This window comes from Stegostoma tigrinum, chromosome 15 (assembly GCF_030684315.1).
Source record: "Stegostoma tigrinum isolate sSteTig4 chromosome 15, sSteTig4.hap1, whole genome shotgun sequence".
Lineage (NCBI taxonomy): Eukaryota > Metazoa > Chordata > Chondrichthyes > Orectolobiformes > Stegostomatidae > Stegostoma > Stegostoma tigrinum.
This window is the reverse complement of record NC_081368.1, coordinates 604835-628641: the sequence shown is the minus strand read 5'-3', so window position 1 is coordinate 628641 and position 23807 is coordinate 604835. Positions and strand designations below refer to the sequence as shown.

Below are 23807 nucleotides of genomic sequence, written 5' to 3'. Positions count from 1 at the left end.
AGGCAGCTTGACCCTGCTGTCATTTGACCCTGCTGTCAAGGACTAGACCCGGCATGTGGAAACAATGGTCTAGATTTTCCACATAAAAGATATTGTGGCAGGTGAAAAAATCTGCAGATGCTTGAATCCAACGTAGACAACAGGGCATGAAGAACTCAGCAAGCCAGGCAGCATCTGGAGGAAAGGAGCAGTCAGTGTTTCAGAAGGGTCCTGAATAAGGGTAACGTTCGAAACATTGACTGCTCCTTTCCTGCCAAGGCTGCCTGGCCTGCTGTGTTCCTCCAGCCTCCTGTCTGACTACCAAGTACTTCTGTTGATAGCCTCTGGAGCTTCAACTTTTTCTGTGCCTAGGAGCCTAATTTCCCTTTGGCACCAGACAGTCAAACCTTTCAAGAATTGATTGACATAATCAAGCATTAACAAAGAAACCTACAGCACAGGAACAGGCCCTTCGGCCCTCCAAGCCTACATCGATCAAGATCCTATGTCTAACCTGTCATCTATTTTCTAACGGTCTGTGTCCATTTGCTCTCTGCCCATCCATTTACCTGTCAAAATATATCTTAAAAGACGCTAACGTGTCTGCGTCTACCACCTCCGCTGGCCACCACCCTCTGCGTAAAGAACTTTCCATGCATATCTCCCTTAAACTTTTCCCCTCTCACTTTGAAATCGTGACCCCTTGTAATTGAGTCCCCCACTCTGGGAAAAAGCTTCTTGCTATCCACCCTGTCTATAACCCTCATGATTTTGTAGACCTCAATCAGGCCCCCCCTCAATCTCAGTCTTTCTAATGTAAATAATCCTAATCTATTCAACCTCTCTTCATAGCTAGCACCCTCCATACCAGGCAACATCCTGGTGAACCTCCTGTGCACCCTCTCCAAAGCATCCACATCCTTTAGGTAATGTGGCGACCACAACTGTACACAGTACTCCAAATGTGGCCGAACCAAAGTCCTATACAACTGCAACATGACCTGCCAACTCTTGTACTCAATACCCTGCCCAATGAAGGAAAGCATGCCATACGCCTTCTTGACCACCCTATTGACCTGCGTTGTCACCTTCAGGGAACAATGGACCTGAACACCCAGATCTCTCTGTTCATCAATTTTCCCTAGGACATTTCCATTTACCGTATAGTTTGCCCTCGAATTTGATCTTCTAAAATGCATCACCTCGCATTTCTCCGGATTGAACTCCATCTGCCATTTCTCTGCCCAACTCTCCAGTCTATTTATATTCTGTTGTAATTTCTGACAGTCCCCTTCACTATCAGCTACTCCACCAATCTTAGTGTCATCAGCAAACTTGCTGATCAGACCACCTATACCTTCCTCCAGATCATTGACATACATCACAAACAACAGTGGTTCCAGCACAGATCCCTGTGGAACACCACTGGTTACAGGTCTCCAATTTGAGAAACTCCCTTCTACTACTAGCCTCTGTCTCCTGTTGCCCAGCCAGTTTTTTATCCATCTAGCTAGCACACCCTGGACCCCAGATAATATAATGTGACGCTGGATGAACACAGCAGGCCCAGCAGCATCTCAGGAGCACAAAAGCTGACGTTTCGGGCCTAGACCCTTCATCAGAGAGGGGGATGGGGTGAGGGTTCTGGTATAAATAGGAAGAGAGGGGGAGGCGGACCGAAGATGGAGAGAAAAGAAGATAGGTGGAGAGGAGAGTATAGGTGGGGAGGTAGGGAGGGGATAGGTCAGTCCAGGGAAGACGGACAGGTCAAGGAGGTGGGATGAGGTTAGTAGGTAGATGGGGGTGCGGCTTGGGGAGGGAGGAAGGGATGGGTGAGAGGAAGAACCGGTTAGGGAGGCAGAGACAGGTTGGACTGGTTTTGGGATGCAGTGGGTGGGGGGGGGGGGGAAGAGCTGGGCTGGTTGTGTGGTGCAGTGGGGGGAGGGGACGAACTGGGCTGGTTTTGGGATGCGGTTGGGGAAGGGGAGATTTTGAAGCTGGTGAAGTCCACATTGATACCATATGGCTGCAGGGTTCCCAGGCGGAATATGAGTTGCTGTTCCTGCAACCTTCGGGTGGCATCACTGTGGCACTGCAGGAGGCCCATGATGGACATGTCATCTAAAGAATGGGAGGGGGAGTGGAAATGGTTTGCGACTGGGAGGTGCACTTGTTTATTGCGAACCGAGCAGAGGTGTTCTGCAAAGCAGTCCCCAGGCCTCCGCTTGGTTTCCCCAATGTAGAGGTAGCCAAACCGGGTACAGTGGATGCAGTATACCTCTCTTTCGATTCCTCCCACTGCCTACAGACTAAGGGGGTGGCCATGGGCACCCGCATGGGCCCCAGCTATGCCTGCCTCTTTGTAGGTTACGTGGAACAGTCCCTCTTCCGCACCTACACAGGCCCCAAACCCCACCTCTTCCTCCGGTACATTGATGACTGTATCGGCGCCGCCTCTTGCTCCCCAGAGGAGCTCGAACAGTTCATCCACTTCCCCAACACCTTCCACCCCAACCTTCAGTTCACCTGGGCCATCTCCAGCACATCCCTCACCTTCCTGGACCCTCACATTTTATTATCTTGGATTCTCCAGCATCTGCAGTTCCCATTATCACTCACACCCTGGACCCCATGTGACTTCACTTTCTCCATCTGCCTGCCATGGGGAACCTTATCAAACGCCTTACTGAAGTCCATGTATATGACATCTACAGCCTTTCCCTCATCAATCAACTTTGTCTCGTCCTCAAAGAATTCTATTCAGTTGGTAAGACATGACCTTCCCTGTACAAAACCATGTGGCCTATCACTGATAAACCCATTTTCTTCCAAATGGGAATAGATCCTATCCCTCAATATCTTCTCCAGTAGCTTCCCTGCCACTGAGGTCAGGCTCACCAGTCGATAATCACCTGGATTATCCTTGCTGCCCTTTCTAAACAAGAGGACAACATTAGCAAGTCTCCAGTCCTCTGGGACCTCACCCATGTCTAAGGACACTGCAAAGATATCAGTTAGGGCCCCGGCTATTTCCTTTCTCGCTTCCCTCAGCAACCTGTGATAGATCCCATCCGGACCTGGGGACTTGTCCACCTTAATGTCTTTTAGGGTACCTAACACTTCCTCCTTCCTTATGTCAACTTGACCTACACTAAGCAAACATCTATCCCTAACCTCAACATCCGTCATGTCCCTCTCCTTGGTGAATACCAATGCAAAGTGCTCATTAAGAATGTCACCCATTTTCTCTGACTCAGCGCATAACTTTCCTTCTTTGTCCTTAAGTGGGCCAATCCTTTCTCTAGTTACCCTCTTGCTCTTTATATATGAATATAAGGCTTTGGGATTTTCCTTAACCATGTTTGCCAGCAATATCTCATGTCCTCTCTTAGCCCTCTTAATCCGTTTTTTCAGATTCGCTCTACATTCCAGATATTCTTGCAAAGCTTCGTCTGTCTTCAGTCGCCTAGACCTCACGTATGCTTCCTTTTTTCTCTTAGCTAGTCTCACAATTTCACCTGTCATCCATGGTTCATTAATCTTGCCATTTCTATTCCTCATTTTCACAGGAACATGTCTCTCCTGCACACTAATCAACCTCTCTTTAAAAGCCTCTCACATATCAAATGTGGATTTACCTTCAAACAGTTTCTCCCAATCTACATTCCTCAGATCCTACCGAATCTTGGTATGGTCAGCCTTCCCCCAGTTTAGTACTCTTCCTTTAGGACCAATCCTATCCTTGTCCATGAGTATTGTAAAACTTAACGTAATTGTGGTGGCTATTTCCAAAGTAGTCCCCTACTGTAATATCAGCCACCTGGCGGGGTTCATTCCCGAGCACCAGGTCCAGTATGGCCCTTTCCCGAGTTGGAGTACATACATATTGCTCTAGAAAACCCTCCTGGACACACCTTACAAATTCTGCTCCATCTTGACCCCTAACACTGAGTGAATCCCAGTCAATGTTGGGAAAATTAAAATCTCCCATCACCACCACCCTGTTTCTCCTACACCTTTCCATTATCTGTTTACTTATTTGTGCCTCTATCTCACGCTCGCTGTTGGGAGGCCTGTAGTACAGCCCCAACATTGTTCCTGCATCCGTCCTATTTCTGAGTTCTACCTATATTGCCTCACTGCTTGAGTCCTCCATAGGGCCCTCCTTCAGTGCGGCTGTGATATCGTCTTTGACCATTACTGCGACTCCTTCACCCCTTTTACCTCCCTCTCTATCCCGTCTGAAGCATCGATATCCTGGGACAACTAGTTGCCAGTCATGCCCTTCCCTCAACCAAGTCTCAGTAACAGCAATAACATCGTACCTCCAGGTACCGATCCAAGCCCTAAGCTCATCTGCCTTATCTACTGCACTTCTCGCATTAAAACAAATGCACCTCAGACCACCTGTCCCTTTGTGCTCATCATCTGCTCCCCGACTACTGTTCCCTTTAGTCACACTGACTCCATTATCTAGTTCCCTACAGGCTTAGTACGACCCCAAGTTGGCTCCATTTCTGAGATGCCATTGCTTTTACATCAAAGCAAGATCCAGGAGACTCCATAACGGGGTTTGTGAGTAGATTAAGATGACTGGCAGAAACTGAATTTGGTTGAACCTTTAATGAGGTTCTTCAAGACCACCTGATATATAGGATTAATGATGTAGCTGTGCAAAAGCACCTGCTAGTTTAAGCCTCACAGGACTTAAAGCCAGTTGTAGTGCCTGTTTGATCATTGGTAAATGTGGCAAGTGGAGCATATGAGTTGCAGGGTATTCGAATTGAGGTGGCCACCCTTGCCAGGTCACTGAGCTTGGAGAATACCATTTGACGGCAGACTGACAATTGCATAGCATGACTCAGGGCATATCCCGATCAGAGGGATTCTAGGCGCAGCCAGACCCGAAACAAAACCAAGCCTCTGCCAAGCAGTTAAAATATTCTTCAGGATCCTGGGCATCAGGACAGTATAGTTGTTGCTGGTATGTGGACACAAGACAGCAGAGGAGTCCCACTGGATGTGAACCGAGTAAGAGAACTCAAAGGCTAGTGTCCAGAAGAGTGCACACCCTGGAAAGCCTACCTCGGTCTGGTTTGGAACAGTTAAATTGTTTAGCAACATCCAAATCAGAGCTAGCCAGGATAAATATCTAGTTAAATGATCACACAGTTTGGATGGATGTCCATTCCGGCAAGGATGTGTTATTGATCTCAGAACCAGCTTTTAATAAAATTTGCTCTGGACTCAAGCCTTAACTTTGTGCAAGATGTCAGCTCGGCTGAGAACTTATACCATGGAACCTTTACAGATTAAGGGTACCACTTCAGTTCTGGTCTCATCTGAAAAGCAGCTGGTTCAGTTACCAGTGACTGTAGGAAAAGGCTCAGGCCTAAGCTTGATGCAGTGAAATTGGTTGCAAAAGATTTACCTTGATTGGCTCAACATTTGTCGGTTAGAAAATGGTTGCCAGAGTGAAGTCCTGGCTAAATACCCTGAAGTCTTCCGGTAAGATCTCGGAACTATCAGAGGAACCAAGGCCACCTTGCATGTGACAGGAACCAATTCTGTTATTATACAAGGCCCACTCAGTGCCATTTGTTTTATGTGCAAAAATAGAGGCAGAAATCAGAAGGCTGGAAAGTGGAGGAATCACCAAACCAGTCTAGTGTCCAAGATGGTCAGCATTAGTCATGTTGATTTTTGAAGCCACAGTTTGCTTTTGTAGGCATTTTAAACAAACAGTAAACTGTTTTTTGCAGCTGGATAAATACTGAGGCCCTCGGATAGAGGATTTATACGCAAAACTGGCAGTGGGGTTGCCCTTCACAAAGCTGGACTTGAGCCACGCTTACTTTCAATTGTGGCTAGACCAGCATTCCCAGAAGTATGCTGCAAATAGTATCCATTAGGGCTTGTTCCATTATATGAGACTGCCACTTGGGGTGTTGTCAGCCTGTTCAATCTTTCAGCCAATGATGGAGAACCTTTTGCAAGGTCTCCCTCAGGCCACTATGTAACTAGATGACATCCTGCTAAAAGGGAAAGCCAATGAGGAACATTTAGAGAACTTGGATATAGTCCGAAGGCATTTTACAATGCAAATTTACGCCTAAAAAGGGAAATATACGTGTTCCAGGACTCCCAGATGACCTTCTTGTGCTCCAGAATTGACAAGACCAGGTTACGCCCATTGGAAGGAAAAGTGAGGGTGATCAAAGATGCCCTAACTCCCATGTTGTCCAGAGCTTAGTCAGTTCCTTGGGCTGGTAAATTATTATGATAATTCATGCATAATGTGGCATCCATCCTGGCACCTTTGCATCAACTCCTAAAAAATGGTCAGCCTTGGAAATGGTTCCATAGTCAGGCCCTAGCTCTCATTGAAGTAAAGAAACAGCTATCATCCTCTGAAGTGTTGGCAGACTATGATCCCAAGAAAGATCGAGCAAAAGAGTGGCATTTGTTCATAGGTGGCCCAGAGGAGATAAATGCCCAATAGCTTATGTATCCAGGACTTTGGCTAATGCAGAGTATAAATACACCTTGATAGTGAAAGAAGGATTGACAGTCAAATTCTGAGTCAGGAAGTTCCTCCAAATACTTTATGGACAAAAATTCATGATAATCACTGACCACAAATACCTGCTTGGTCTGGTTAAAGAGTATAAGGCAGTGCCACCCATAGCTTCAAGCCACATATAGCAGTGGGCTCTGATACTAAGCGCATACGAGTTACAACCTGTTCTGGGATACTGAGTAGTGAATGCAGATGAATTGAACCACCTCCCATTAGCAGATACAGCACCGGCGATATCCCCTAATGGAAGACTTTGTAATATTAAATTTTCTGGACCCACCCAGTTATAGCTAACAGTATCAGACTTTGGATGCAAAGATCCAATTATTTCCAAACTGAAACAGCTGGTATTAGTGGGGGAGCCAAGTGACCTTCACAACTAGAATTCAAATCTTTTAGGATCCGGAGAAACGAGCTCACAGTAAAGCCCGGTGTATTCTTGGGATAAGCAAGAGTGATTGTTCTCCGCAAAGGCTGCTATCAAATGCTGTCTGAACTCCACCAGGGCCATCCAGGGATCTCCAAAATGAAGATGTCGATGAGAATTTATATCTGGCGGCCAGACTTAGCCATAGACACAGCCATGTTTGTGGGGCAGTATCAACAAGGACAAAAATTACCGCCAGCAGTTCCCTCACAACCATGGGAATAGCCAGGTAAACCTTGGATTTGGTTGAACATCCTTTTATAGGTTCAGTGTTTGTCCTCATTGTAGATGACCTCTCAATGACTGGCATTTATAGGGCCCATTCATCAAAAACATGGACGACATTAAAAAAACTGAGCACATCTTTCACAATACACAGAGTCTTGGTCACAGATAAAGGGCCATCGTTTATGGGTGGGGAATTTGGTTATTTCTTAAAGTTGAATGGGATTCGACATATTAGGCCAGCCTCATATCAGCCATCATTGAATAGCCTGGCAGAGAAAGCAGCCCAAAGTTTGAAGGTTGGCTTGAAGAAAGCATACAGCCTTGCTAGTTCTCAGGATGCCGTGGTTCCTGTTTGATTATAGGACCACCCCACATATAGCTACAGGGATAACACCAGCTGAGTTGCTAATGGGTAGACGGCTCCAAAGAAGGTTAGGCCTGATCTTTCCGATTCCTTTTGGGGTAGGGGAGGGAAATGAAATGGCATCAGGAATTCCGGTGACTCAAAACGCAAGACTCTGTCAAGTGAGACAGTTTGATATAGTGAGTAAAGTTTTGTGTAAGAATCACAGAAATGGTCCTGCATGGGTAAGAGGAATGGACAAAATGAGGTCAGGGTCAACAACATATGAATTTCAGGTGGGTATGATGGCCCTGAATAAGTATGTGGACCATATGAAAACTGCAAATTCTTAAATGGTGCAGGAGCAAAACATGCCGTGCCTCTCAGAACCTAAAGAAATGTTGCCCAACCTCATGGATTCTTCCTCTCCATCAAACATTGATAAGTCCTGAATCAAAAATTGACATGACGGAAGTATGCAGGTGCGTGTATGGAACAAGCTGCCAGAGGAAATGGTGGAGGCAGGTGTAATTACAATATTTAAACACCATATGATAGGTATATAAATAGGAAGGGTTTAGAGGAAGTGATAATGGGAACTGCAGATGCTGGAGAATCCAAGATAATAAAGTGTGAAGCTGGATGAACACAGCTGGCCAAGCAGCATCTCAGGAGCACGAAAGCTGACGTTTCGTGCCTAGACCCTTCAGAGAGGGGGATGGGGTGAGGGTTCTGGAATAAATAGGGAGAGAGGGGGAGGCGGACCAAAGATGGAGAGAAAAGAAGATAGGTGGAGACGAGAGTATAGGCGGGGACGGGACAGGTCAGTCCAGGGAAGACGGACAAGTCAAGGAGGTGGGATGAGGTTAGTAGGTAGGAAATGGAGGTGCGGCTTGGGGTGGGACGAAGGGATGGGTGAGAGGAAGAACAGGTTAGGGAGGCAGAGACAGGCTGGGCTGGTTTTGGGATGTGGTGGGGGAAGGGGAGATTTTGAAGCTGGTGAAGTCCACATTGATTCCATTGGGCTGCAGGGTTCCCAAGCGGAATATGAGTTGCTGTTCCTGCAACCTTCAGGTGGCATCATTGTGGCACTGCAGGAGGCCCATGATGGACATGTCATCTAAGGAATGGGAGGGGGAGTTGAAATGGTTCGCGACTGGGAGGTGCAGTTGTTTATTGCGAACCGAGCGGAGGTGTTCTGCAAAGCGGTCCCCAAGCCTCCGCTTGGTTTCCCCAATGTAGAGGAAGCCACACCGGGTACAATGGATACAGTATACCACATTGGCAGATGTGCAGGTGAACCTCTGCTTAATATGGAAAGTCATCTTGGGGCCTGGGATCGGGGTGAGGGAGGAGGTGTGGGGTCAAGCGTAGCATTTCCTACTGTTGCAGGGGAAGGTGCTGGGTGTGGTGGGGTTGGAGGGAAGTGTGGAGCGAACAAGGGAGTCACGGAGAGAGTGGTCTCTCCGGAAAGCAGACAGGGGTGGGGATGGAAAATGTCTTGGGTGGTGGGGTCGGATTGTTGATGGCAGAAGTGTCGGAGGATGATGCGTTGTATCCAGAGGTTGGTGGGGTGGTGTGTGAGAACGAGGGGGATCCTCTTTGGGCGGTTGTGGCGGGGGCAGGGTGTGAGGGATGTGTCATGGGGAATGCGGGAGATGCGGTCAAGGGCATTCTCAACCACTGCGGTCCTTGAAGAACTTGGACATCTGGGATGTGCGGGAGTGGAATGCCTCATTGCGGGAGCAGATGCGTCGGAAGCGGAGGAATTGGGAATATTTCCCTATTCGTCCCCTCCCCCCACTGTATCCCAAAACCAGCCCAGCCTGTCTCTGCCTCCCCAACCTGTTCTTCCTCTCACCCATCCCTTCGTCCCACCCCAAGCCGCACCTCCATTTCCTTTCCGTCTTCCCTGGACTGACCTAACCCGTCCCCACCTATATTCTCCTCTCCACCTATCTTCTTTTCTCTCCATCTTCGGTCCGCCTCCCCCTCTCTCCCTATTTATTCCAGAACCTTCACCCCATCCCCCTCTCTGATGAAGGGTCTAGGCCCTTAAATAAAATCCACTAAGATTAATGGCATTTGCTGCTTTCCATTTTAGTGCCCGTCTCTCTGCTAAAAGTAATTTTCAAAGCCAGTTTATTTCCTCATATTCTTTTCTAAATTCTTTTTGTAACAGAACCTCTGTTGGGTACTCATTTCACTGATAATAGGAATAATCAGGCAGGGAACTACGCAATGTTTTCCTTAAGTCTATATTGTAGAAATGGCCAACCTCCAAGTGGCAACGGTGAGGGTGGATGTTGAGCAGGGTAGATCAAGCAGTTCTGCCAGGACTTACATCAGCAGGTGGCGACAGTGAGGGATGGCAGCTGGATTAGTCAAACAGACTCTTATCTGGAAAAACAGGGACATCTCTGAGGGAAGACAGCCTTGTAGGAAAAAAGAGCTAGAGACAAATGATTCCGCAAACCGATGCAAACCATAGGCTTCATTCCATGTATACTTGCAATTACTTCCTTATTTAATCTTGCTTTCCCTTCACATTTGTAATGACCAGGTACCAGTGGAATAAAGAATCCCTGACGCATGACCCTCATGTGTTCAGATTTCATGTTGCATTTCTCTTATCATGCAAAACAGTAATTAGTGAGATGACAAGGTCAAGGACAGGGTTGTGAATAGGCACTGAAAAGTTTGACTGGAGATTAATGGAAGATGAGAGTGCAAAAGAGAGGTTACATTATGTGTTGAGAAAGATGAAAAATATTGCAGAGGGATACAAAAAATTGAGAAGACAGAAAATATTGGCAGATGGTTTGTATTGCAAGGAAAACTGATCTTGTCCACTTTTGGTAGGAAGAATAGAAAATGGAGCATTAATTCAAGCAATTACAATACACTGAGCTATAGCGGGATCTTGGGGTGCTGGTACTTGAATCACAAAATAGCACACAGGTACAGCAAGTGATAAGGAAATGGAATGTTCAAAACTTTGCTTTGGCCTTTTTCATGGAGTGAATTACAAAGGTTCCTATCTGGGCGAAGAAAAAAAATATTCTAAATGCTGTCTTAAATGGACAATCTTTATATTGAAGATAATGGGAACTGCAGATGCTGGAGAATCCAAGATATCAAAGTATGAAGCTGGACGAACACAGCAGGCCAAGCAGCATCTCAGGAGCATGAGATGTTGCTTGGCCTGCTGTGTTCATCCAGCTTCACACTTTATTATCTAGGCTTTAGAGGAATACAGGCCATGTGCTGGCAAATGGGACTAAGTCAGATTGGGATGTCTGGTTGGTGCAGTCAAGTTGATCCAAAGCATCTGTTTCCGTGTTGTATGAATCTAATGCCTTTGCTGTTGGAAGAAGAGTGAAATTCTGCCAAGGTGCACCTGACACGAGGCAAGCTCCTGTATGTCACGCGCCACCCGTTCCAGGCGGAGGCAGTGGTCCAGTGGTATTACCACTGGACTGTTAATCCAGAGATCCAGGTAATGTTCTGGGGACCTGGGTTAGAGTCCCACCGTGGCAGATGGTGGAATTTGAATTCCATAAATATCTGGAATCAAGAATCTAATGATAACCATGAATCCATTGTTGAATGTCAGAAAATCCCGAATGGTTCACTAATGTCCTTTAGGGAAGGAAACTGGACTGGCCTACATGTGACTCCAGACTCATAGCAATGTGGTCAACTCATGACTGCCCTCTGGGCAATTAGGGATGGACAGCAAATGCTGCCTAACCAGCAATGCCCTCATCCTATGAATGAACAAAGAAAAAGACGCCAAGCCAGAAGAGCCTGACTCAAGGCCAAAACGCCCCAGGAGACTCCCAAGAAAAAGAGCCAGCCTGTGTCTGCAGATTCAGAGTGGGGGGATGTAGTTATTGTAATGAGGTCAGCCAGCTGGACCTCGTAGAATATTAGTTCCCTGATTGGGGGTGGTGTTAGTCTGGTCCAATTAGGGAGTCCTGGCTGACATAAAAAGGTTAAATGTTAATTATACTAACAGAGATAGTACGAACAGCAGATGCTGGAGAATCTGAGATGACAAGGTGTAGAGCTGGATGAACACAGCAGGCCAAGCAGCATCAGAGGAGCAGGAAAGCTGATGTTTTGGGCCTAGATCCTTCTTCAGAAATTTTGAAATGTCAGCTTTCTTGCTCCTCTGATGCTGCTTGGCCTGCTGTGTTCATGCAGCTCTACACCTTGTTATATATTGACTGGGATTCACTCAGTGTTAGGGGTCAACACATAGCAGAATTTGTAAAGTGTGTCCAGGAGGGTTTTCTAGAGCAGTATGTATGTACTCCAACTCGGGAAAAGGCCATACTGGACCTGGTGCTCGGGAATGAACCCGGCCACATGGTTGATATTACAGTAGGGGACTACTTTGGAAATAGCAACCACAATTCCGTAGGTTTTACAGTACTCATGGACAAGGATAGGAGTGGTCCTAAAGGAAGAGTACTAAACAGGGGGAAGGCTGATTATACCAAGATTCGGCAGGATCTGAGGAATGTAGATTGGGAGAAACTGTTTGAAGGTAAATCCACATTTGATATGTGGGAGGCTTTTAAGGAGAGGTTGATTAGTGTGCAGGAGAGACATGTTCCTGTGAAAATGAGGAATAGAAAAGGCAAGATTAGGGAACCATGGATGACAGAAATTGTGAGACTAGCCAAGAGAAAAAAGGAAGCATACATGAGGTCTAGGCGACTGATGACAAACGAAGGTTTGCAAGAATATCTGGAATGTAGAGCGAATCTGAAAAAAGGGATTAAGAGGGCTAAGAGAGGACATGAGATATTGCTGGCAAACACGGTTAAGGAAAATCCCAAAGACTTATTCATATATAAAGAGCAAGAGGGTAACTAGAGAAAGGATTGGCCCACTTAAGGACAAAGAAGGAAAGTTATGCGCTGAGTCAGAGAAAATGGGTGACGTTCTTAACGAATACTTTGCACTGGTATTCACCAAGGAGAGGGACATGACGGATGTTGAGGTTAGGGATAGATGTTTGCTTAGTGTAGGTCAAGTTGACATAAGGAAGGAGGAAGTGTTAGGTACCCTAAAAGACATTAAGGTGGACAAGTCCCCAGGTCCGGATAGGATCTATCTCAGATAACTGAGGGAAGCGAGAAAGGAAATAGCCGGGGCCCTAACAGATATCTTTGCAGTGTCCTTAGACATGGGTGAGGTCCCAGAGGACTGGAGACTTGCTAATGTTGTCCTCTTGTTTAAAAAGGGCAGCAAGGATACTCCAGGTAATTATCGACTGGTGAGCCTGACCTCAGTGGTAGGGAAGCTACTGGAGAAGATATTGAGGGATAGGATCTATTCCCATTTGGAAGAAAATGGGTTTATCAGTGATAGGCTACATGGTTTTGTACAGGGAAGGTCATGTCTTACCAACTGAATAGAATTCTTTGAGGACGAGACAAAGTTGATTGATGAGGGAAAGGCTGTAGATGTCATATACATGGACTTCAGTAAGGCGTTTGATAAGGTTCCCCATGGCAGGCAAATGGAGAAAGTGAAGTCACATGGGGTCCAGGGTGTGCTAGCTAGATGGATAAAAAAACTGGCTGGGCAACAGGAGACAGAGGGTAGTAGTAGAAGGGAGTTTCTCAAATTAGAGAGCTGTGACCAGTGGTGTTCCACAGGGATCTGTGCTGGGACCACTGTTGTTTGTGATATACGTAAATGATTTGGAGGAAGGTGTAGGTGGTCTGATCAGCAAGTTTGCTGATGACTCTAAGATTGGTGGAGTAGCTGATAGTGAAGGGAACTGTCAGAAATTGCAGCAGAATATAAATAGACTGGACAGTTGGGCAGATAAATGGCAGATGGAGTTCAATCCGGGGAAATGCGAGGTGATGCATTTTGGAAGATCAAATTCAAGGGCAAACTATACAGTGAATGGAAAAGTCCCAGGGAAAATTGGTGAACAGAGAGATCTGGGTGTTCAGGTCCATTGTTCCCTGAAGGTGACAACACAGGTCAATGGGGTGGTCAAGGCGGCATACAGCATGCTTTCCTTCATTGGACAGGGTATTGAGTACAAGAGTTGGCAGGTCATGTTGCAGTTGTATAGGACTTTGGTTCGGCCACATTTAGAATACTGTGTACAGTTGTGGTCGCCACATTACCAAAAGGATGTGGATGCTTTGGAGAGGGTGCAGAGGAGGTTCACCAGGATGTTGCCTGGTATGGAGGGTGCTAGCTATGAAGAGAGGTTGAATAGACTAGGATTATTTTCATTGGAAAGATGGAGATTAGGGGGGGACCTGATTGAGGTCTACAAAATCATGTGGGTTATAGACAGGGTGGATAGCAAAAAGCTTTTTCCCAGAGTGGGGGACTCATTTACTAGGGGTCATGAGTTCAAAGTGAGAGGAGGAAAGTTTCAGAGAGATATGCGTGGAAAGTTCTTTACACAGAGGGTGGTGGGTGCCTGGAACGCGTTGCCAGCGGAGGTGGTAGACGCAGACACGTTAGCGTCTTTTAAGATATATTTTGACAGGTACATGGATGGGCAGGGAGCAAATGGACACAAACCTTTAGAAAATAGATGACAGGTTAGACAGAGGATCTTGATTGGTGCAGGCTTGGAGGGTCGAAGGGCCTGTGCTATAGGTTTCTTTGTTTCTATCAGTGATATTAACATTCTGGTTTTTGACTCTGTGTGAGGCAGTGCTACAGTGAAGGATTGTTCATGTGTAAATAAAGGATGACTTAGTGATGGGATGCCAGCCTCTGTGGAATTATTTCTTCCATGATATGGTTTTTTGGAGCAACTTGTAGTAGAGCCCACTAGGTAACAGAAAATTCTAGATTTGATGATGTGTAATGGGTAGACTTCATTAGGGAGCTAAAGGTGAGGGAACTTCTTGGGGGTAGTGACAATAAAACGATAGAATTCATGTTGCAGTTTGAGAGGGAGAAGCTGGAATCACTGTTATAATTGAGTAAAGGTAACTACAAAGACATGAGGGAGGAGCTGGCGTGAGTTCATTGGAAGGGCTCCCCAGTGATGAAGCAGCAATGGCAGAAGTTTCTGGCGTTAATTCAGGAGGCACAGCAGAAATATATCCCAAGGAAGAAGATACTCACTAAGGGGAGGATGAGGCAACCGTCGCTGACAAGGGAAGTTAGGGACAGCAAAAAAGGAAAAGCAAATGAAGTAGTGAAGACTAGTGGGAAGCCTTTAAGAACCAGCAGAGGTTAACTAAAAATGCAATAGGAGGGCAAGAAGATAAAATATGAGAGTAAGCCAGCAGGTAATATAAAAGAAGATTGCTAAAGTTCTTTTAGATATCTAAAACATAATAAAGGCAAGAGTGGACATTGGACTACTGTAAAATGAGGCTGGAGAATTAGTAATGGGGAACAAAGAAATTGTAGAAGAACTGAATAGGTATTTTGCATCAGTTTTCACAGTGGAAGACACCAACGTCATTCCAGAATTTTGAGAGTCGGAGACAGAGGTGAGTGTGGTGACCATCACTAAGGGAAGGGGCTGGGGAAATTGAAAGGTCTGAAGGCGGATAAATCACTTGGATCAGGTACACCCAGATTCTGAAGGAGATAGCTGAGGATCATTGGTAGTAATCTTTGGAGTCCGGGAGAGTCCCAGACGACTGGAAAATGGTAAATGTCACATCCCTGTTTAAGGAGGAAAGGAGGAAGAAGACAGGAAACTACAGGCTGGTTAGACGGACCCCGATTGTTGCTAAGATTTTGGAGTCCATTATTATGGATGAAATTGTGGAGAACTTGGAACTGCATGGTAACCTAGGGCTGAGTAAGCACGATTTTGTCAAAGCTGGGGGGACAGTGTCATGCCTGACAAATCTGTTAGAATTCTTTGAAGGAGGTAAAATGCAAGTTAATCAAAGGGAAGCCCGTGGACATGATCTGTTTGGATTTCCAGAAGGCTACACAGGTGGCTGCTAAATAATATAAGACCTCATGGATAGAGGATTAGTTGACTAGCATAACACAGAATAAAGGGATCTTTTTCTGCATGGGTACGTTTTCGAACTACAGCCATTCACTTTATGTGCTAACGATCTTGATAAAGAAACTGAGGCATGGTTGCACGTTTGCAAAGGACACGGGTGGAGGAACTGGTAGTGTTAAAGGAGTGGGGAAGGCTGCAGAAGGAGCTGTACGGGCTAGAAAAGTGGGTAAAGAAGTGGCAGATGGAGGACAATGCGAGAAAGTGTGAGGTTATGTACTCTGCTAGGAAGAATAGGGGAAAGCGCTTCAGAACTCTGAAGCACAATGAGACGTGGAAGTCCCAGTTCAGGATTCTCTTAAGGCTAACATGCATGCTCAGTTGGCAGTCAGGAAGGCAGATTTCAAGAGGGCTAGAATACAAGAGCAGAGATGCACTGCTAAGGCTGTATTTCGCTCTAGTTAGGCAAATGGAGAATATTGAGACAATTGTGGGCCCTGTATCTAAGGAGGGATTTGCTGGTATTGGAGAGGCTTCAGAGGAAGCTCATAAGAAAGATCCCGGGAATGAAGAACTTGCAAATGAGGAGAGCTTGAAGATGCTGGATCTGTGCTTGATGAAGTTTAGAAAAATAAGGGAGGATGTGATTGAGGCATACATAATACCGAGGGGTCTGGATAGAGTGGACGTGGAGAAGATGTTTGCACTCAAAGGAACGTCTAGGACTAAAGGAATGATCCTTTAGAACTGAGATGAGGAAGAATTTCTTCAGCCAGAAGGTGGTGAATCAATGGAGCTCATTGCTGCAAGAGCTGTGTAGGCCAAGTCATTGAGTATATTTAAGACAGGGATAGATAGGTTCTTGATCAGTAAAGGGATCAAGTATTATGGGGAGAAGGCAGGAGAACAGAATTGAAAAGCATATCAGCTATGATTGAATGGCAGAGCAGGCTCAATGGGCCCAATGGCCTAATTTGACTCCTACATCGCACAATCTATTTTAGGCCTTCGGATAGAAGGCAGTATATCAATTTTGCTCAATGCTAATCATGAGTCCTAGCTTGGGAAATGTGGTTGAAGTCAAGAATACAGTGCCTAACCGAATTTCTGGACTTACTGAACTGTAGTGAATTTTAGAAATTTTGCATGAAGGAAATACGAAGCATAGAATGCATGCAAGATTCATCATTCAAAGAGATGGAGTTTGCATCTTGCTGCAGTTTCTGGGACCTGTCAAGTTCTTTCACATGTGTTGGGAAATCTCAAACCTTGCTTCATAAATCAGTTTAATAATTCAGATTGATTATTTCCTTGGGCTGCCTCCAACTATTTATTGTCAGTCACATCGTATCCATGTGTGTATAAATCACTTTGCAGAGGAGGAAGTAATCAGGTGGTGAAATTTGAATTCAGTTTTAAAAATCTGGAATTAAGAATCTGGTGATGACCTTGAAACCATTGTTGATTGTTGGAAAAACCCATCTGGTTCATTATTGTCCTTCAGGAAAGGAAATCGCCATTCTCACCTGAAATTGTCAAGCAAGCTATTCAGTTGTACCAATCACTACAAAGTCTCAAAGAAATGAAACCGGACGGATCGTCTGGCATAGACTGGGCACCGGAAAAGACAGTGGTAGAAACAGCCCTATTGACCCTGCACAGTCCTCCTGACTAACATCTAGGGCTTAGTGCCAAAATTGGGAGAGCTGTCTCACAGACTATAGTCAAGCAACAGCCTGACACAGTCATACTCACAGAATCATCCCTTACAGACAGTGTCCCATACACCACCATCACTATCCCTGGATATATTCTGTCCCACCAGCAGGACAGACCCAGCAGAGGTAGTAGCACAGTGGGATACAGTCAGGAGGGAGTTGCTTTAAGAGTTCTCAACATTAATTCTGGTCCCCATGAAGTCTCATGGCTTCACATTAAACATGGGCAAGGAAATCTCCTGCTGATTACCACATACCGTCCTCCCTCAGCTGATGAATCAGTCTCACCTCCATGTTGAACAACACTTAGAGGAAGCACAAGGATGGCAAGGGCACAGAGTGTACTCTGGGTGGGAGATTTCACAGTCCACCTCCAAGAGTGGCTTGGCAGCTGTACTGCTGATCGAGCTGGTCAGGTCCTAAAGGATATAGCTGCTAGACTGGGCCTACGGCAGGTGGTGAGGGAATGAACAAGAGGGAAAAAGATACTTGACCTCATCCTTTCCGATCTGCCAGCTGCAGTTGCATCTGTCCATGACAGTATTAGTAAGAGTGACCGTCGTACGGTCCTTGTGGAGACAACGTCCGGCTTTCACATTGAGAATACCCTCCATCGTGTTGTGTAGCAGTATCACCGTGCTAAATGGGACAGACTTCACACAGATCTAGCAACTCAAGAAAGGGCATCCATGAGGTTCTGTGGGCCATCAACAGTAACAGAATTGTATTCCAGCACAATCTGTAACCTCATGGCCCGGCATATTCCCCACTCAACCACTACCATCAAGCCAGGGGATCAACCCTGGTGCAATGGACAGTGCAGGAGAGTATGCCACAAGCAGCACCAGGCAGACCTGTAGATGAGGTATCAACCTGGTGAAGCTGCCAACCAGCAAAAGCAGCAAGTGACAGACAGAGACAAGTGATCCCACAACCAAAGGATCAGAACTAAGCTGTGCAGTCCTGCCACATTCAATCATGAATGATGGTGGACAATTAAACATCTCACTGGAGGTAGAGTCTCCACCAATATCCCCATTCTCAGTGATGGAAGAGCCCAGCCCATCAGTGCAAAAAGTAAGGCTGAAGCATTTGCAGCAAACTTCAGTTCAAAATGCCGAGTAGATGATCTACCTTGGCCTCCTCCAGCAGTCCCCAGCATTACAGATACCAGTTTTCAGCTAATTCAGTTCACTCCACATGATATCAAGGAACAGTTGGAGACACTGGATACTGTAAAGGCTACAGGCCCTGACAACATTCCAGCAATAGCTCCAGAACTTAGCGCTCCCTTAGCCAAACCGTTTCAGTCCAGTTACAACACTGGGATCTACCCGATGATGTGGAAGATTGCCCAAGTAAGTCCTGTACATAAAAAGCAGGACAAATCCAACCCGACCAATTACCTCCCCCCAGTCTACTCTCAATCAGTGAAGTGATGGAAGGTGTCAGTAACAGCGCTATCAAGCAGCACCTGCTCAGCAATAACCTGCTCAGGGATGCCCAGTTTGGGTTCCACCAGGGCCACTCAGCTCCTGACCTCACTACAGCCTTGGTTTCAAGGCTGCATTTGATGGAGTGTGGCATAAAGGAGCCCTAGCGACACTGGAATCAATGGGCATCAGGAGCAAACTGTCCACTGCTTGCAGTCATACCTGACACATAGGAAGATGGTCATGGTTGTGGGAGGTTAATCATCTTAGCTCCAGGGCATCTCTGCAGGCATTCCTCCAGTTAGTGTCCTTGGCCCAGCCATTTTTAACTGCTTCTTCAATGACCTTCTCGCCATCATAAGGTCAGAAGTGGGGATGTTCACCTGTGATTGCACAACATTCACCACTCCATAGATACTGAAGCAGTCTGTGTTCAAATGCAACAAGATCTGGACAATATCCAGGTTTGGGCTGACAAGTGGCAAGTGTCATTCGTGTCACAGAAATGTCAGGCTATGACCATCAATAAGAGACAATCTAATCACTGTCCCTTGACATTCAATGGTGTTACGATTACTGAATGCCCCATTATCAACATCCTGGGCGTTATCATTGACCAGAAACTCAGTTGGACTCACCACATTAACAGAGTGACTACAAGAGCAGGCCAGTAACTCACCTCCTGAATCCCCAAAGCCTGTTCGCCATCTACAAGGGACAAGCCAGGAGTGTGATGGAGAATTCCCCACTTGCCTGGATGGGTGCAGCCAACACTCAAGAAGTTTGACACCATCCAAGACAAAGCCCTACAACCACAAACATGCACTGCCCCCACCACCGACGGTCAGTAGCAACAGTGTGTGTCAAGAAGCACGGCAGAAATTCATCAAAGTTCCTCAGACAGCACCTTCCACAGCCACAACCACTTCCATCTAGAAGGACAAGAGCAACAGACATATGCGATGGGAACACCACCACCTCCAAGTTCCCTTCCAAGCCACTTACCATCCTGACTGGGAAATATATCACAGACCTTTCACTGTTGCTGAGTCACATTCCTGGAATTCCCTCCCTAATGTGGGTCAACCCACAGCAGGAGGAATGTAGCAGTTCAAGAAGGCAGCTCACCACCACCTTCTCAAGGGCAAATAGGGATGGGCAAGAAATGCTGGCCAGCCAGCAACACCCACATCCCACACATGAATAGAAAAATATCACCACCATCAGCAATCCCAGATATGTCCTGTCCCACCAGCAGGACAGACCTAGCAGAGGTGGTGGCACAGTGATATACAGTCAGGAGGGCATTGCCCTTGGAGTCCTCGACATTGACTGTGGACCCAATGAAGTCTCATGGCTTCAGGTTAAACATGGGCAAGAATGTCTGTCTTCACAGATAATGCCAGACTTGTTGAGTCTTTCCAGCTCTTTGTATTTTAATTTCAGTATTCTGTCATCTGCAGTATTTGCTTTTGTAACATCTTGCTTTAGCCAGTCTCAACCCTGCACAAATCCCAATTACCACCTGGAATGTAAATCAAAACAAAACTGCAAATCAAACCCAAACCGTTAACATCTTGCAGCAGGTTTCACCTTGATTTTTGTGATTGGTTCGTTTCTCAAAATGTGTCAAGGGAACCAGTTGCTCTGAAACATTAAACTCAGCGAAGAGAAGATGCAGCTGAACTTTGATCTCCTTGTGGGTTCCTATACTGAGCAATACTTAATTCAAACCATTTTTATCAAAAGTGCTTTCTTTCACAGAATGTTAAGCTAAAGTTGTGTCAGTCACCCTGTCCAGAAGCAGTGAGGATATTCAGTGGTATTAGGAGAGGAAGACAATATACTGTGGAATACACCACTTACTGTCTTCACAGCACACACCTCAGCGACCTGTTGATTTGTTTGCTGTTTGTGGGTTTTTGCTGTGCACGGGTTGGCAGCAGTATTTCCTTACATTAGTGACTATACCTAATAGGAATGTCCTGTATGAATCTCCTGCCTGAAGTAAAATAGAATCTTGTTAATTTCAGGTCTTGTGACCATGGTTATCCTTCGAACATGAACAGAAGTGAAGGACACCCAGCATGAACTGATGCAGTTGTTAATCCAGGTACATGCTGCTTCCCTGTGGTGCTGCATTACCTTTTCCAGAACATGAAGGCCTCCAGCAGGAGCACTTGTTGTAAACAGCATGGATTTATCAGAACTTTGTGTATTTTAATGTTTACGCAAGACCTTCAGCTGTAAAATTGCAATTGCCTTGTCACAAAACACCACATCAATAAGCTTCCTTTGTTTTAATTGCTCTGTAAATGTTTAGATAAATAGTTTCATGTGTGTAACTTTTATTATATAGACATTTGTCACTTTTTAATCCTTGTCCAGCTTTGCTATGCAATCATGTTGCTGCATCTCAGGTGAGATCCTGAGGAAAATCCAGTGAGTACCTACAGTATGTGGAAATTCTGCCAGAGGTTGGCTTTACCCTGTGAAGTGTACTGTTATGACACTGACTTAAGAACAGGCTCTTCAGCACAAAAGCAGTGTCTGCTGTAGTGACAATGGGTACGCACCATAACTTTAACCTGTTTCTTTTCTTTACGGATTTTCGTGCATCTGCTTCGTAACTCTTGAATTTTGTTTTTATTTCAACAAGTGCACTTGTCAAACTTCAATTAGGATGGTGATCACGTTTCTACTTTAATCCAACATGTCAGTTTTGTCTCTGTGGTACAACTGTCTCTTCAGAGGTCATGGATTCAAGCCCATGTTTCAGAGGCTTGAGCACATAATTCAGGGTGACCCTCCCAGTGCAGAACTGAGGCAAAGAGGCAGCACATAGGGCGTGGTGCACTGTCAGGAGGGTCAATACTGAGGGAATGGAGGACTTTCAGAGGGTCAGTGCTGAGAGCACACAGTCTAAAGGGTCTCTTTCATTCAGAATATTAAATTGCCTCATGAGGTGGGATAAAAATTTTGTGTGACACTTTTTCAAATAGAGTATGGGAGTTTTTCCCAGTGTCCAGGCTATTAGTTCTTGAATTAACCCAACCAAAAGAAATTATCTGGTCATTTTTTTGCAGGATTTTGAACTGTACAGTTATTGGCTGCCATGATTCCTACATTGCACCATTGTCAGCACTTCAAAATTATTTCATTAGTCAAAGTCCAATGTGATGTTTCAGTTTGGAAGCATACTGTCTGCATTGAATGACTAACAGATTAACACAGTAGGCAATGGTTCCTCACCATACAAGTGGAAACAGTGGGTTTTAAAGGGAACATTAATTTTACTTCTAGTCTGTTGCAATAGTTCCAAATTATCTAGCTGATTAGGTTTAATGTACATTAAGTTTTGTGAAAGCCAGTACTATGTATAAAATTAATACTGTATACCTGCTAATAGCTGTAATAGAAGCCATTCTGAAAGACTTGGTTGCTGATACGTCTGTGTCAGTGATTGTATTTAGAGGTTCTGGATTATGGCATGGGGTGCCTTCCAAGTTGGTAAAGCTCAGCAATGACCTGGGATCAGGGCTAAGCTTGCTGAAGGGGTCATCCATTTCGCTCTAGTTCCTGGGATTATATGGAGATATCTGTGAATGGCATTCAGATTGACTAATGCTACCTGAAGAGGGTACAAAGTTGGATCTAGTGCCCTTTTTTTCCACATGGAGTAATTCTTTAACTTAGATTTAACACTGGGCAGTGGTCCAACTCAGCTACAGAAATCAGCTGGAATTAACTTCAGTTTCTGTGGAGTTTAAACAAAGGGAATAATTGGCTTCTGTACTAGAAACTGTGATACCTTCACAGTCAAATAGCATGTCAGTTTCAATGCCTGGACATTCAAAGTTTAGCTGTTAGTTTGTGATGCATGGAGGTTGGTTAATGCTTCCACTAGGATTATGCTGTTGTGATCAGTGCATCAAATGAAACAAAATAACAAGGAGTAATAGATGAAATTGGTAGTTTATAACTCACTCAGCAGTGGGCTGAGGGCAAGAAATTGATGGCGCATCGTGCAGGAGCTCCTGTCAACCTCTGGCTGTCTTGCTCAGAGATGAGTAATCGTTGAACTGTGTCAAACAGAAATTACCCAACTGCCAAGGCTGCTCCACACACAAAAGTGTATTTTTAAAAAATTGTTTTAAACAATTGTCAGGTCTTCTGCAAAGCAACTTATTAAAATTTGGAATTACTGAATGTGTGTTAAATTGTGTTTAAACTGTTATGAATACAGCAAGCAGATGGTGAACACTTAGTGTCAGGAATTAGCCTATGGGGCAAACTACTAGTAGTGAGGTGTTTCCCCTGTGAGCACTCATGGACGAGTGAAATGTACTGTGTAAACCAACATTTGCAGGTCATTTATGTTTTTGCAAAAAAAGTACCAGTATGACAATTTGTAAATGTTTACATCATGATTTATACAATTTATTTAAACATTTTAATAAAGTTATTTTTGAGAACAGATTTTAACATTTTTATTTTTTTTCCATTGTGAGAATGGCACTTTACAATTTCTGACTCCTTAACTGATGTGGATTTGTAACTAGTGCATGACCCCACAGTCTGTCACACAATCCATATGATTCCATTATTCTACACGGTCAGAACCAAATAATTGTTAGAAAACAACAAAGGGCATGCAGTGAATGAGCAATTAAATATATACAGACTCATTTCTACGTAATAACTGGATCATCAAGCAATAAAGTTCCTACTGTGGCAGTCACTTGACAAGGTGTTTTAAAAATGATTTGCGTGTGTCTGGGACTAGAACGTGACCAGTCACACACTGGGGCTTCAACTTTTCAGTATTTTTATAAAATGACCTGAATGAAGGAATATGAATGTTCCTAAATAAAAAGACAATGAATAAAACCCTTGCTAATTTGACAAAGGTATTACATACGTTCACAGAGCATGAAGATGGAGACCTCAGCAAAATGTGAAGGAGATGATTTTCACTAAAGAAACATCACTTGTAATGACGAGAAAATTTGTTTTCAGTTTAAATATGGAGGCAAGTCAACAATTCTTCAAAGCCGTTGGGATTAAGTATTTATTTACTGCAGCAAGCAGGCTTGGCAGCATTTCCCTAATGCCCAAAATCAGGTC

At 45.0% G+C, this 23807-nt stretch overlaps 1 protein-coding gene across 7 annotated transcripts in view; it reads left to right on the top strand.

The window, feature by feature from the left end:
* The window catches only part of mospd1 (motile sperm domain containing 1), a 76010-nt gene extending 52851 nt beyond the window's left edge, over positions 1 to 23159 (top strand). For all 7 annotated transcript variants that reach the window (XM_059651306.1, XM_048544349.2, XM_048544344.2 and 4 more), the window contains one exon: positions 20714 to 23159. In XM_059651306.1, coding sequence (XP_059507289.1) covers positions 20714 to 20745 — 32 coding nt within the window. In that variant the 3' untranslated portion in view covers positions 20746 to 23159. The remainder of the gene's footprint in view (positions 1 to 20713) is intronic.
* The last annotated feature ends 648 nt before the right edge of the window (positions 23160 to 23807 follow it).